This window comes from Physeter macrocephalus, chromosome 18 (genome assembly GCF_002837175.3).
Source record: "Physeter macrocephalus isolate SW-GA chromosome 18, ASM283717v5, whole genome shotgun sequence".
Lineage (NCBI taxonomy): Eukaryota > Metazoa > Chordata > Mammalia > Artiodactyla > Physeteridae > Physeter > Physeter macrocephalus.
The window spans coordinates 84,980,025-84,993,754 of NC_041231.1; the positions used below are offsets into that span (position 1 = coordinate 84,980,025).

Here is a 13,730-nt window from a genome sequence, read left to right on the forward strand (position 1 = left end):
TCCCCATATGTTCACCTGTGGAAGTCAAACACCACCTATACTCAGTGCAGTGGAATGAGAATTCATAAACACCTAAAAGGCCCCTGTACAGTGCTCAGTAGGTAAGAGCACTGAAATACTGGGGTCCCCCTGCTGGGGCATGAAACTATGACACCTCCCGAAGGTACTCACTGGGATACTTAAAATGTAGGTAACTGAAAATGTGACATTTTTATGTCAGCATTTTTTCAGAAATAAGAAGTATAGATTGAGGCATGAGGCCATACCCTTCCATTTTAAAATATGAGAACTAGGGATCACAGTGGAGAATGCATTCATGCATAACTAGTCAAGCCAGTGCTTGAACTCACATTTCCTAACTGCCAATTTAGCCTCTCTTTCATGCTGAATCCAGATTAAGTAACAGGGCTCTAACATTATCACGTGTACTCACAGGAAGCAAGAGCCATGACCTTCCAATCCAGCTGCCTCTCCTATTTGGCTGCTTCTCCAGAACACTCCCACGCACAAGCTCCTTTCGAGGCCACCCTTAAAGCCTCTACCCCCCCAGCCACCTTGAGGCCACCATGCCCGTACCTCTTAACATTTTTTCTGGACCCACCAAACCCAAAGCATTCAAATTCGCAGTTTTGTATCTCCCAAGAATACTATTTGCCTAAAAGACGTGTGTCACGATACAATTCATATCCTTACTTTCCAGATCCCTGACCTTATCTAAGAGGCAAATTGCCATTCAATTTTAGACTCTGTAAGAAAGAGAACCTATGCAGACCCTTCTGCCCTCAAAATAAAACAGAGACAGACATCACTCGAATTCTTTAGAGTTTATTTACTTTGAAGTAATCAGTTAAAAAGGGGGGGAAAAAAAGCCTGAGTTTGGCATGAGTATTACAAAGCGGAAAATTGACGAAAGATGGCAGTATACATTCATCTCTACACTCACACGCTGAAAAAGAGTTCATAACTTCACCATGAGACACAGTTCAACTTTGCAAACAACTTGCATAGCTGATAACTGATGAAAGGCAGATACATAAGGCAATGCAAAATCTTGGATCCCAACTGTCTCCATAAACATGAACAATCTGGGGAAAGATTCCTAATCCACCTCCTCAATGGTGGGGCCAGACCCCGAGCCCCCTTTAGGGGCCTGGGCCCCAAAGCCGCCAGCCCCAGGTCCACCCGCCCCCTGGTACAGTCCGCTGATGATGGGGTTACACACCTGCTCCAGCTCCTTCCTCTTGTGCTCAAACTCGTCCTTCTCGGCCAAGGTGTTGGCGTCCAGCCAGGAAATCACCTCCTGGCACTTGTCCAGCACCTTCTTCTTGTCGGCCTCGCTGATCTTGCCCTTCAGCCCCTCATCCTCCACGGCGCTCTTCATGTTGAAGGCGTACGACTCCAGGGCGTTCTTGGCAGACACCCTCTCGCGCTGGACCTCGTCCTCGGCTTTGTACTTCTCCGCCTCCTGCACCATGCGCTCGATCTCCTCCTTGCTCAGCCGGCCCTTGTCGTTGGTGATGGTGATCTTGTTGGCCTTGCCCGTGCTCTTGTCCATGGCCGTGACGTTCAGGATGCCATTGGCGTCGATGTCGAAGGTCACCTCGATCTGGGGCACTCCCCTGGGGGCCGGTGGGATGCCGCTCAGCTCGAAGCGCCCCAACAGGTTGTTGTCCCGCGTCATGGCCCTCTCGCCCTCGTACACCTGGATCAGCACGCCGGGCTGGTTGTCCGAATAGGTGGTGAAGATCTGCGTCTGCTTGGTGGGGATGGTGGAGTTGCGCTTGATCAGGGCAGTCATCACGCCCCCAGCCGTCTCCAGCCCCAGCGACAGGGGAGCCACGTCCAGCAGCAGCAGGTCCTGCACGTTCTCAGACTTGTCTCCCATCAGGATGGCTGCCTGAACCGCCGCCCCATAGGCCACCGCCTCGTCGGGGTTGATGCTCTTGTTGAGGTCGCGCCCGTTGAAGAAGTCCTGCAGCAGCTTCTGCACCTTGGGGATGCGGGTGGAGCCCCCCACCAGGACCAGGTCGTGGATCTGAGCCTTGTCCAGCTTGGCGTCGCGCAGAGCCTTCTCCACGGGCTCCAGGGTGCTCCGGAACAGGTCCGAGCACAGCTCTTCGAACCGTGCCCTGGTGATGGACGTGTAGAAGTCGATGCCCTCGAATAGGGAATCGATCTCCAGGCTGGCCTGGGTGCTGGACGACAGGGTCCTCTTGGCCCTCTCGCAGGCGGTGCGCAGTCGCCTCACGGCCCGCTTGTTCTGGCTGATATCCTTCTTGTGCTTCCTCTTGAACTCCTCCACGAAGTGGTTCACCAGCCTGTTGTCGAAGTCCTCCCCACCCAGGTGGGTGTCCCCGGCCGTGGCCTTCACTTCGAAGATGCCGTCGTCGATCGTCAGGATGGACACGTCGAACGTGCCCCCGCCCAGGTCAAAGATGAGCACGTTGCGCTCCCCCTTGCCCGTCCGGTCCAGGCCGTAGGCGATGGCGGCAGCCGTGGGCTCGTTGATGATCCTCAGCACGTTCAGCCCCGCGATCACCCCCGCATCCTTGGTGGCCTGGCGCTGCGAGTCGTTGAAGTAGGCCGGCACAGTGATCACCGCGTTGTTTACCGGGTGGCCCAGGTACGCCTCGGCGATCTCCTTCATCTTGGTCAGCACCATCGACGAGATCTCCTCGGGGTAGAACGCCTTGGTCTCCCCCTTGTAGCTCACCTGCACCTTGGGCTTGTCACCGTCGTTGATCACCCGGAAAGGCCAGTGCTTCATGTCCGACTGCACCACAGGGTCGCCAAACTTGCGGCCGATCAGCCGCTTCGCGTCAAACACGGTGTTCTGTGGGTTCAGCGCCACCTGGTTCTTGGCCGCGTCGCCGATGAGCCGCTCGGTGTCCGTGAAGGCCACGTAGCTGGGGGTGGTACGGTTGCCCTGATCGTTGGCGATGATCTCTACTTTGCCGTGCTGGAACACCCCCACGCAGGAGTAGGTGGTGCCCAGATCGATGCCAATGGCCGTGCTTTTCGCCATGCCGGTGTCCTGCCCTCTCGGCTCCGCAACGAACTTCAGACCTGAAAACGGCCAACGAGTTCAGCGACGAGGAGCTCGGTCCTTTCGGAATCCGAAAACTGAACGCGCCGGTGCCGCTCGGGGTGGTCCTCGCAGATAGTGTGTCTGCGGAAGCTGCGCTCACCAACCACACAGAACTTAGCAGCTCTCTCCAGGCTTGCCGTTTCTCAGAGGGCGGCTCTGTGTTTATAGTTTTTCATCAAGCTCCGCCTTTTCCCTCCTCAGCCAATCACAGAGCTCAGTGCGGCTGTCGGGTCGGGAATATTCCAGGGGTTTCTCCTCAGGTCCTGCCCCCCGGCTTTCTGGGACCAATCAGCGCCCTGAGTGTTGCTGCTCCCAGAACTCTCCAGACTCTTCTGGGGCTTGCTGGCTGGCACTGCCTCGGGGAGGGGGCAGTGGGTGGGGAAGGAGTGGGAGGAGCTGGCGGGTCCGGAGGGGGGGCGGGGGCGTTGACTTCCTCCATGCCGTTGCGTTACAATGGGGATGCTGCCTCTGACCTCATGGGCTTGTAGGGAGTCAGGATGACAGGTCTGGGCCCGGCTCAGAGTTGTAGGGCAGGGCGGGTGGGGGGTGGGGGGACACTAGCTGCGCAGTTTGGATATTGAGGGAGCCCCAAGTTATAGGCGCTCCGCAAAACGAACCGTATCAAACTGCATCGAAGACGGCGGGACACTAGGTGAGCCATGAGTACTCTGATTGGAATGGGCTGGGAATACGCAAGACGAATTAGTCCTTGTTTGAGGAAGTGCTGGAAAGTTCTCTAGTTTGTTTAAATCTAAGGTAAGGGGATGTGGGCCAGCCAGGGAAGGGGGATCGTTTAAGGACCTAAAAGGTGGCTGGGATTGGTCAGAGCTGCCAGAAAAAAGTGAAGGAGCTGGTCTGTTATTGTCTCCAGATAACAGGTGTTTTATTTGGGAGAAGATTAGAGAAAGAGACAGCCTTAGAGAGCACCACCTCACCTGAGAAAACTCATGAGGGCTTGATTGGGTTCTTAGCAGCCGTCTTCAGACTGGCCCAAATGTACTCCCACCAATCCCTAATAGAGGGTAAAAGGCTATCAGCAGGGTTGCTAAACCCGCGTGACTGATATCTCCTGCGGAGACCAGAACTTCAAATGATCAGAGTTCATCAGGAGACAGGTACAATACCAGAATAAAAAAAGTCACAGACACAGGACCAGGACAGTTGAGTATGGGCCTGTGAGAAATTGAAAACAGCATTATGACGCTGTCCTCCCACTTCCGGTTGGCTAGGAGTTCTTCTGTCTACCTTGTTTGGAAGAGATGTTTGCATACAGTATGTGGCAGGATTATTCACAATAGCCATAAGGTGGAAGCAGCCCAAGTGCCACAGAAGGAATGAATAAAGAAATGTGGTATATACATACAATGAAAATTATTCGACCGTAGAAAGGAAATTCTGACACATGCTGTAAAATAGATGAACTTTTAGGATATTATGCTAAGTCAAGCCAGTCACAAAAAGGAAAATAGTGTGTAATTCCGCTAATGTGAGGTACCTAGAGTAGTCAAATTCTGAGAGACAAAAAGTAAGCCAAAAGGAAAACCACTAGTAGGCTAATGGTTTCCAAGGGCTTGGAGGAGGGGGGAAATGGGGAGTTGTTTAATGGGTATAGAATTTGTTTTGAGAGATAAAAAATTATGTAGATTGGTTGGGCAACAATGTGAATGGACTTACTACTGAACTGTATGCCGAAAAATGGTTCAGATGGTAAATTTCATGTTGTGTGTATTTTACCACAATTAAAAATAAATAAAAATTAAAAGTTCTCTCTGAAATTTTATCTCATTCTTTTCCCACAGGCCTAGGAAAACCATGGCTGCTGCTAAGAGAACGGCCATTGGCATCGACCTGGGCACCACCTACTCCTGCGTGGGGGTGTTCCAGCACGGCAAGGTGGAGATCATCGCCAACGATCAGGGCAACCGCACCACCCCCAGCTACGTGGCCTTCACAGACAGCGAGCGGCTCATTGGCGATGCGGCCAAGAACCAGGTGGCGCTGAACCCACAGAACACTGTATTTGATGCCAAACGGCTGATCGGCAGGAAATTTAATGATCCTGTAGTGCAATCAGATATGAAACTTTGGCCTTTCCAAGTAATCAATGAAGGAGGCAAGCCCAAGGTAACGGTGTCCTACAAAGGGGAGAAAAAATCTTTCTACCCTGAGGAAATCTCTTCTATGGTACTGACTAAGATGAAAGAGACTGCTGAGGCTTTTTTGGGTCACAGTGTCACCAATGCTGTGATCACCGTGCCAGCATACTTCAATGACTCTCAACGCCAGGCCACCAAGGATGCAGGCGTGATTGCAGGTCTCAATGTGCTAAGAATTATCAATGAACCCACAGCTGCTGCCATTGCCTATGGCTTAGATAAAGCAGGGCAGGGAGAGCGACATGTCCTCATCTTTGATCTGGGTGGAGGCACATTTGATGTGTCCATACTGACCATAGATGATGGGATTTTTGAGGTAAAGGCCACAGCTGGGGACACCCACCTGGGTGGAGAGGATTTTGACAATAGGCTCGTGAGCCACTTTGTGGAAGAGTTCAAGAGGAAACATAAGAAAGACATCAGCCAGAACAAGCGGGCGGTGAGGCGGCTGCGCACCACCTGCGAGAGGGCCAAGAGGACCCTGTCGTCCAACACCCAGGCCAACTTGGAAATTGATTCACTTTATGAAGGCTTTGACTTCTACACATCCATCACCAGAGCCCGGTTTGAAGAGTTGTGTGCAGACCTATTTAGGGGCACACTGGAGCCTGTGGAGAAGGCTCTTCGGGATGCCAAGATGGATAAGGCTAAAATCCATGACATTGTTTTAGTAGGGGGCTCCACCCGCATCCCTAAGGTTCAGAGGCTATTGCAGGACTACTTTAACGGTCGTGATCTCAACAAGAGCATCAACCCCGATGAGGCAGTTGCCTATGGGGCTGCAGTACAGGCAGCCATTTTGATGGGGGATAAGTCTGAAAAGGTACAGGACATGCTTTTGTTGGACGTGGCTCCCCTGTCCTTAGGGTTGGAGACAGCCGGGGGTGTCATGACTGTCCTGATCAAGCGCAACTCCACCATCCCCACCAAGCAGACGCAGATCTTCACCACCTACTCAGATAACCAGCCCGGCGTGCTGATCCAGGTGTACGAAGGCGAGAGGGCCATGACGCGGGACAACAACCTGCTGGGGCGCTTTGATCTGAGTGGAATCCCTCCTGCACCCAGGGGAGTGCCCCAGGTTGAGGTAACCTTTGACATCGATGCTAATGGTATTCTCAATGTAACAGCCATGGACAAGAGCACAGGCAAGGCTAATATGATCACCATCACCAATGACAAGGGCCGGCTGAGCAAGGAGGAGATCGAGCGCATGGTTCTGGATGCTGAGAAATATAAAGCTGAGGATGAGGTCCAGAGAGAGAAAATTGCTGCAAAAAATGCCTTAGAATCCTATGCTTTTAACATGAAGAGTGCTGTGAGTGATGAAGGTCTACAGGGCAAGATTAATGAGTCTGATAAGAAGAAAATACTGAGTAAATGCAGTGAGGTCCTTTCATGGCTGGAGGCCAATCAACTGGCTGAGAAAGATGAGTTTGATCATAAGAGAAAGGAATTGGAGCAGGTGTGTAACCCAGTCATCTCAAAGCTCTACCAGGGAGGATGCACTGGGCCTTCCTGTGCAACAGGGTATACACCTGGAAGGGCTGCCACAGGCCCCACCATTGAAGAAGTAGATTAATCTTATCTGGAGCTGGAGGGTTCTAGGGTGCCTCTAAGATGAATTTTGTTCCCCTCATCTTTAAACATGGTTATGATTCCTGAATTGACTGGACCTGAAGCTAAGTTACCATCCCTTTTGGATTCTGATAGAGGAGTCTCATGTACCATCTTTTCACACTCCAACATCCTGTTTCTGTCTCTGGATTGAGACTCTTAGGAAAACTAGGCCTCTCTCTGAACCATTTGAAGAATTTGAATGTCTGTTATTTATTTCCAGCCTCCCCAGCTTTCTTCTTCCTGTGTGGATGGTTATCTGTCCCTCAGTAAATTTGTTCCTAAAGCAAATTACTTCTGGTATTTTTAGACTGTGAGTGTATCTTGTAAAGTAGGGAAAAGGAGAGCTCCTGGAGAGACCATCTGTGGTCTGTTTGTGAGCTAATTGTGAATGATTAAGCTGGTAAAGCCAAAGTATTTGAATTTTCATGAGCTAATTGTTTCAAGAAAAAACAACTTTTGATCATCAGGCACCTTTAGCCCCAGTTAGAGTAGTTACTAATTAGTTACTGCTTATATTCAGTGATAGACTGATTTCTGTGCTTAGGGTTCAGCTGCTTCCAGGGGTGCGGGGGGGCGGTGGTGAGGGTCCAAACTTCTGCTTGATGTCCTGGTGTCACTTACAGGTGGGGCCTAGGAGATCCAGGGTCTGTGCACTCACAGAGCTCATCATTACAGTCCTTTACATGCTGAAAATATTTCTACAACAAACTCCTAACAAATGTGTACTTTTATGCAAGATGAGAAATGGAAGATGTATTACAATCTTACTCCTTTAAAAAATATTTTAACCTATTGTGTCATAATATCACATATATAAAGCCTTGGGGACCTGAGAATAGAAGTACGTGTAACTGCATTTGTGTCCCTTTCTGTTTGAGAGGGAAATATTTTTTAAGTGAAAATATTAGAATGGGTATTTCTAGCCCCGAGCCAGACTGTTTGGTTTTACTCAGTCCTTTACAGGACAGTCCTAGGCAAAACCGTAAAAGAAATGTGGACCGAGAGAGTAATATCTTTATTGGGAGCCTTTGATAAAATCGAGATTTGTGCGCAGGCTCCTCATCTCCGGGACTTCTCAACATTTCTTTTTCTTTACTTTTATCAAAGTGTAACATACATAGAAAAGTGTACAAATCATCATGGGTTTTCACAAGCTCCCCAGCAGTTTGCAATAGGAAGTGTCTTTATAGAGTATGAGCAAATCATGCTGGAACTGTACTTATTGTCATAGTAAGGAACAAAAACCCCTGAGAGGCGGTAAGCCACCCTCTCCGACGCTCGTGCAGTAGCTGGGGCCCGCGCCTGCGCGGTGGGAGCCTGCCACTCCGGGAGGAAGTCGGAAGGCGGGAAGCTCCGCCCCTTTCCCGGCTTTGGCATTCCCCTCGGCGCTACACCCCCGCCCTCCCCGAGCCGCGAACCCGCGGGGCGCTGTCCTCCACCCCTCGGATCTCTCCGCGGCGCTTCCCGCTGCGCCTGCGCGACCCCGCCCCGCCCCACGCGCGGGTTCGCGTTCCAGTTGCCGCCAGGCCTTCGGTCCACTGCACCCGGCCCTCGCCCTCCCGGTCCGGCGGGCGCCCGGAGGCGCAGGCACCATGGTAGGTACCGTGACGTCACAAGGGGGCGCCTTCGGGGAGCGCAGTCGGTTGGGACGGTTGGGGGCGGGGCGGGGGGTCCCTCTGGGGGCTTTGTTCTTTTGGGCTGGCGTTGGGCCCTAGGACTTTTCCCTCTATCCTTAGTTCCTGCGCCTCAAGTTCTTTGAGGAGAGACCTGGAAGCAAATAGGATTTTTTTTCCGCCCATGAGAAAAAAGGAATAAAAAAACAGAGAGAGTCGGCGGAGACAGCAGTAGGAACAGCTAGACCTCGAGGATCATTTCCTTGACGGAGAACAGGCTCCCGGAGGGTGCGGGTGGAATACTTAATACAGTTCTCTGGGAGGCGTGGGCAGGACCCTAGGAGAGGTCGTCCGTTGAGAGACGAGCCCGAGGTGTGTAGCGCAGAGCCTCTCTCTGGGGCTTTATGTCAGGGGCTCGAGGTAGTGTGCATAGTCATCTGGGCTCCAGCTGTTAATCTGAGTGTTCCTTCCTGTGAAGTTTTGAGAACTGCCAGAAAAGTGGTGGGGATCCCAATACCAGTATTTGGTAATACTAGCAGGGGGACACGCCTCTTACCATGTCCCTTCCCATATGATGGTTTTCCCCCTCTCGCCCAATAGCTCTTCTATTCCTTTTTCAAGTCCCTTGTGGGCAAGGATGTGGTCGTGGAACTCAAGAATGACCTGAGGTAGGTACCTGCTCTAACAAGTCTGTAGCGGGTGGATGTGCCCAGCGCCCTGGAACCTCTTTAATTTAACAAGTATTTGAGGGCTAGGCAAGGTGGGAGGGATACAAAGGAAATAAATGACTTGTGCCTCAAGCTTACAGATTAGCTGAGGAGTTGTATCTTGTACTGGAAAAAAATACAAAGAAGTATGTAAGTAGTAAGTACTAGAGAGAAGACAGGGCAGACGCATCAATAACATTTTTTACAAAACGTAGTTTTGTTTTTCTGATTTTATACTTCTTTGACCCAACTTCTAGAAATGTAAGTATCGGTTCCTTAAGTAAAGATGTATGTACAAAGATATTGGTAGATTTTTTTTTTTTGTAATAACCAAAAGTTGGGGGGAAAATTAAAATAGCCATAAATAGGGAATGGGTTAGATTGTGGTATTTCCATATAATATAGCTGTTCACATAGAAATGAGATGTATTAATATGGAAAGCTGTTGCAGAATAGTATATGTGGCATAATCTCCTTTTTGTTGAAGAAAATATAAAAGATAAACAGGAGACCAATGCAGCCCCTTCTGTCTGTACTGCTTTTACATCCCCTATCCCCTTGTATCATTAGCTTCTAGTCATTTTTCAGGAGTTGGATTAAATGCTGTATCCTTGGACTTTCCTGGTTCTTCTTCTTCTAGCCAAGTAGACGCCTCCTTTTCTTTTTTTTTTTTTGGTTTGGCTGCACCACACAGCATGTGGTATCTTAGTTCCCCCACCAAGGATTGATCCTGTGCCCCCTGCATTGGAAGCACGGAGTCTTAAACCACTGGACCTCCAGGGAAGTCCCTAGCCAAATAGACTCTTCTGTCAAAGAGTCTTTTTTTCTTCCTAGTGGGTGCTTCTCAAATTGTGATTTCATAGAAATGTATTTACTGTTTAGGATCTATCTTTCCTACAGGGCCAAGACCATGTTGAAGCTCACCACTGTGTAACTAATGTCTAGCACAGGCCTGGTATCAATATATAGTAGGTGCTTAATAAATGTGTGCTGAAGGAAAAAAAAATAGCCAACATTTGAGAACCTCCTATAGACTAAGAACTACTCTGAATACTTTACATTTGTTAACTCATTTAATTCTCAGAACACCTCTACATGACATATACTATTGTTCCTGTTTTACACATGAGGAAACTGAAGCTTGGATAAGTTAAGAAACTTGGTTAAATCTACACAAATACTAAAAGACAAACCCAGAACTTAAATCCCATTCTGTCTGCCCCCCGACCCCTTTTTAAAAATTAAAAACAGGGTCATAGTTTCTATGCAGTTGTGAAACTTGCTTTCACCTAATGGTATGTTGCACATATTTTCCATGTCAATAAAGTTGATGTTTAACATTTTAACGTTCTTAATGTCTGAATGGCATTTTTCTTAGCTGGCTAGAACTAATTTAACCAAGACCTTGCTATTGGACACTTAGGCTGTTTCCAGTTATTTGCTTTTATAAATGATACTGCCCTGAACATCCTCATGTATACATCTTTGTATACATCTCATTTCATTAGAAAAAAATCCTTTAAATGAAATGTACATTTAAAATATTGATACATATTACCTGATTGTCCTTTAGAAAGTTTGAATGAATGTATTCTCTCCCCAACAGTTTCTTCTTCATTTCTATGTGAGATAATTTCTTAGTGGGGGAGGCATTGACATGGCAGGGAACGGTGAGGCAAGGGATTTGCCTTTTAGATCAGAGATTTCGATTTATGGCACTGACAATGCATGCGGTATTGATGGCATATATTGATAGATTGGGTCCATATAGAGACAAGTGTGGAAAGCACAACTACCCTCAGCAATTCTGTGAGATGACTTGTTTTTTTCTTTTCCTCTTCTTCCTGGGTCTTCCACATGGCAAGAATAACTGTTAGTTATAGCCCCAGATCCTAAAGCAAGGACTTAAAAGATTCGAAAGTAATCCATTGGGTTGGGAAAAGAGCTCTTTCTCTTGTGCTGGTTGTCAGACCACTTTTGTCCTAAATATCTCATTCTAAAGGGACTGAATGAAATGTTACCACCTTATTGAATTCCTGAAAGTTATTGCATTGCTGCAGTTGGTGATAGGGCGCTGTCAAAAGTTTTTTAGCAGCCAGGGATGTGGTAAAACCACCACTGAGGCAGTTGGTCTCAGACCCTGGATTTCAGACACTTAGAATTTTACAAAAATTAGGGCCAACAGAGAACTGACAACTTGAACTTTGGCAAGGTAAGGATATTTTTTAAGCTGCCATTTATTAACAATCATAATTTTTTTAATACAAAAAAAAGGAAGGGCAATTAAAGAGCAGTTATTCTTAGGAGGAAACCAATGACAACCTTCAGCACATTATATACACACTACACTAGCCTGCGTTTCCTCTTTTGTCATGGACTCATGAAACCTTTGAGCGCACATCAGTATTTGAGAACCAATTCTAAGGAGCTTAGAATCTGGTGATGACATGCAGAATGGTTAGGATGAAGGCAGCCAGGTTGGAGGCTGGCCTGGATTGAGCTGTAAAGTCATTAGACCTTGGTTTGTAGAAATCATACTACAAAGAGAATTACAGAAATGTTAAAAAGACATCAGCAAACCATAGGGATTCATGGGACATGGAGGGTGGAGAAGTACAACTTATAGGATTTGAGGTTGTAAGACTTCGTGTTGAAACTATCGGCAGAAATGAAAGGATTGGGAGAGGTAGCATGGCTTGGAGCACTGGTGTTTAGATAGCATTCCTCTTTAACATTGCAGGGGGCTCAAGGATTGAGGAAGGGAGAGGACATCCCTGTGCCTGCATCATCAAGAACACTGCTAGCTACCTACTTTACCTACTTTACATATGAGGCTCTGGTTCCAAAGCAATAGTATTTGAAAATAGCTGGTGGTTCTGGGGGTTGGACAGGCCTGAACCAAAGTCTCTGTTTGTTCTAAACTTGGGCAAGTTATAAAACGTTTCTGGGGCTTCCTTGGTGGCACAGTGGTTGAGAGTCCGCCTGCCGATGCAGCGGACACAGGTTCGTGTCCCGGTCCGGGAGGGTCCCACATGCCGCGGAGCGGCTGGGCCAGTGAGCCATGGCCGCTGAGCCTGCGTTTCCGGAGCCTGTGCTCCGCAACGGGAGAAGCCCGCGTACCGCAAAAAAAAAAAAAAAAAAAAAAAAGTTTCTGAGCCCCTGGATGGTTAATAGCTACCTTATGAAGTGGCTGTAAATATTACAAATATGCAGAATACAGGTCTAGCACATACCAGTTGTTTAATGGTAGCTACTAAGAGTGAGTTGGTTTAGGGAGAGGAGAGGTTATTTTAGAGGTCTAAAATAACACACTGCTCTGGAAGCACTTTCTTTCCTAGTCCAGAGCTTAGACACATCCCTTTTTGGTTCTGCCTTTTCTGGTTTCCTCAAGTCCTTTATTTCCCCCAACCATGCTCTTATCCCTGCTCTGCAGTCACCTCTATGTTGACTTTGGAATAAACTAATTGGGTTTTACCCTCTCTCTGCCCCTGACAGCATCTGTGGAACCCTCCATTCTGTGGATCAGGTGAGAATATAAGGGCCCTGAATGGGGTCTTGGGGAAGGAGATGGGAGAGATTAAGGGCTGCGTACATTCATCTTGTCTCTAGTTCTAATGATGGTGTTCATCTTCTTTTCTTAGTATCTCAACATCAAACTAACTGACATCAGTGTCACAGACCCTGAGAAATACCCTCACATGGTGAGTTGTGAATGGTAGAGAAGAGGAAACACCTCTCAAAGCAGGAGGTCCCTGGGTGGACAGAGGACATTTTTTAAGGGTATTTTCACATTTGTCTATCTTTGTCTAGTTATCAGTGAAGAACTGCTTCATCCGGGGCTCAGTAGTTCGCTATGTGCAGTTGCCAGCAGATGAGGTCGACACACAGTTGCTACAGGATGCAGCAAGGAAGGAGGCCCTGCAGCAGAAGCAGTGATGGTTCCTCCTCCCTTCCCCTCCTTCCATTGGTGGCCCATAACCTCATGTCCCAGCCCGGGAGGCCTCCCTTCCTTACTTGAGGTGTTGTTTGTTTCTACATAGCAAAGGCTTTTTTTTTTTTTTAAGGGATGTGGATGAGAGGAATAATAGTAGGGAGCAGCTATCCTCTGTTGAGAAGGGGAGGAAAAGTAGGCTGGGGAACTGCAAAGCCTTCCCTGTCCCCAGCACCTCCCTTTCTCACTTCTTCCCTGGAGATGGTGGGAAAATCTCCCAGATCTCTCCAGGGTAGCACGTGATTCATTTGGGGGATGGAAGGAATCTGTCCCGCATCGGGAATAAAATTTATGATGCAAATTCTGGTTCTGTGTGTGTTTTGGGAAGGGGGCTGGAGAATGGGAAAGGGGTGCTAAATTCATCCAAGCCCTGTTACTCTCATTACCCCAGCCAAGAATCCAACCCATCCCGGCATTATCAGCTGCTACTCTCCTTGATATAAACCATATCATTACCTCAATTAGATTACACGTGTTTCCTGAACATTCCCCTACCTAAATGGCCTACCTATCGCAGCCTTTTGCTTATACTGTACCTGTGAGTGCTTGCTGTCC

The 13,730-nt window shown here is 48.4% G+C and overlaps 3 protein-coding genes across 4 annotated transcripts; 2 read left to right on the top strand and 1 right to left on the bottom strand.

Moving 5' to 3' along the window:
- Positions 1-809: 809 nt before the first annotated feature.
- On the bottom strand, positions 810-3,232 carry LOC102994908 (heat shock 70 kDa protein 1B). Its single transcript, XM_007110106.4, has one exon. It carries the CDS (start codon positions 3,023-3,025, stop codon positions 1,100-1,102), a length of 1,926 nt encoding a protein of 641 aa, XP_007110168.1. The 5' UTR covers positions 3,026-3,232; the 3' UTR covers positions 810-1,099.
- A 316-nt stretch (positions 3,233-3,548) lies between these two features.
- LOC102995465 (heat shock 70 kDa protein 1-like) lies at positions 3,549-7,155 on the top strand. 2 transcript variants are annotated; one of them, XM_028478500.2, is made up of 2 exons: positions 3,549-3,740; positions 4,888-7,155. In XM_028478500.2, the coding sequence occupies exon 2, from the start codon at positions 4,901-4,903 to the stop codon at positions 6,824-6,826; it is 1,926 nt and encodes a 641-aa protein (XP_028334301.1). In that variant the 5' UTR covers positions 3,549-3,740; positions 4,888-4,900; the 3' UTR covers positions 6,827-7,155. The 2 variants fall into 2 exon arrangements, with proteins under 2 accessions (XP_028334301.1, XP_007110170.1); XM_007110108.4 differs by having other exon boundaries at positions 3,641-4,203.
- Positions 7,156-8,224: 1,069 nt separating this feature from the next.
- On the top strand, positions 8,225-13,476 carry LSM2 (LSM2 homolog, U6 small nuclear RNA and mRNA degradation associated). The gene is made up of 5 exons (XM_007110109.4): positions 8,225-8,459; positions 9,078-9,145; positions 12,680-12,710; positions 12,826-12,885; positions 12,995-13,476. Exons 1-5 carry the CDS (start codon positions 8,457-8,459, stop codon positions 13,118-13,120), a joined length of 288 nt encoding a protein of 95 aa, XP_007110171.1. The 5' UTR covers positions 8,225-8,456; the 3' UTR covers positions 13,121-13,476.
- The last annotated feature ends 254 nt before the right edge of the window (positions 13,477-13,730 follow it).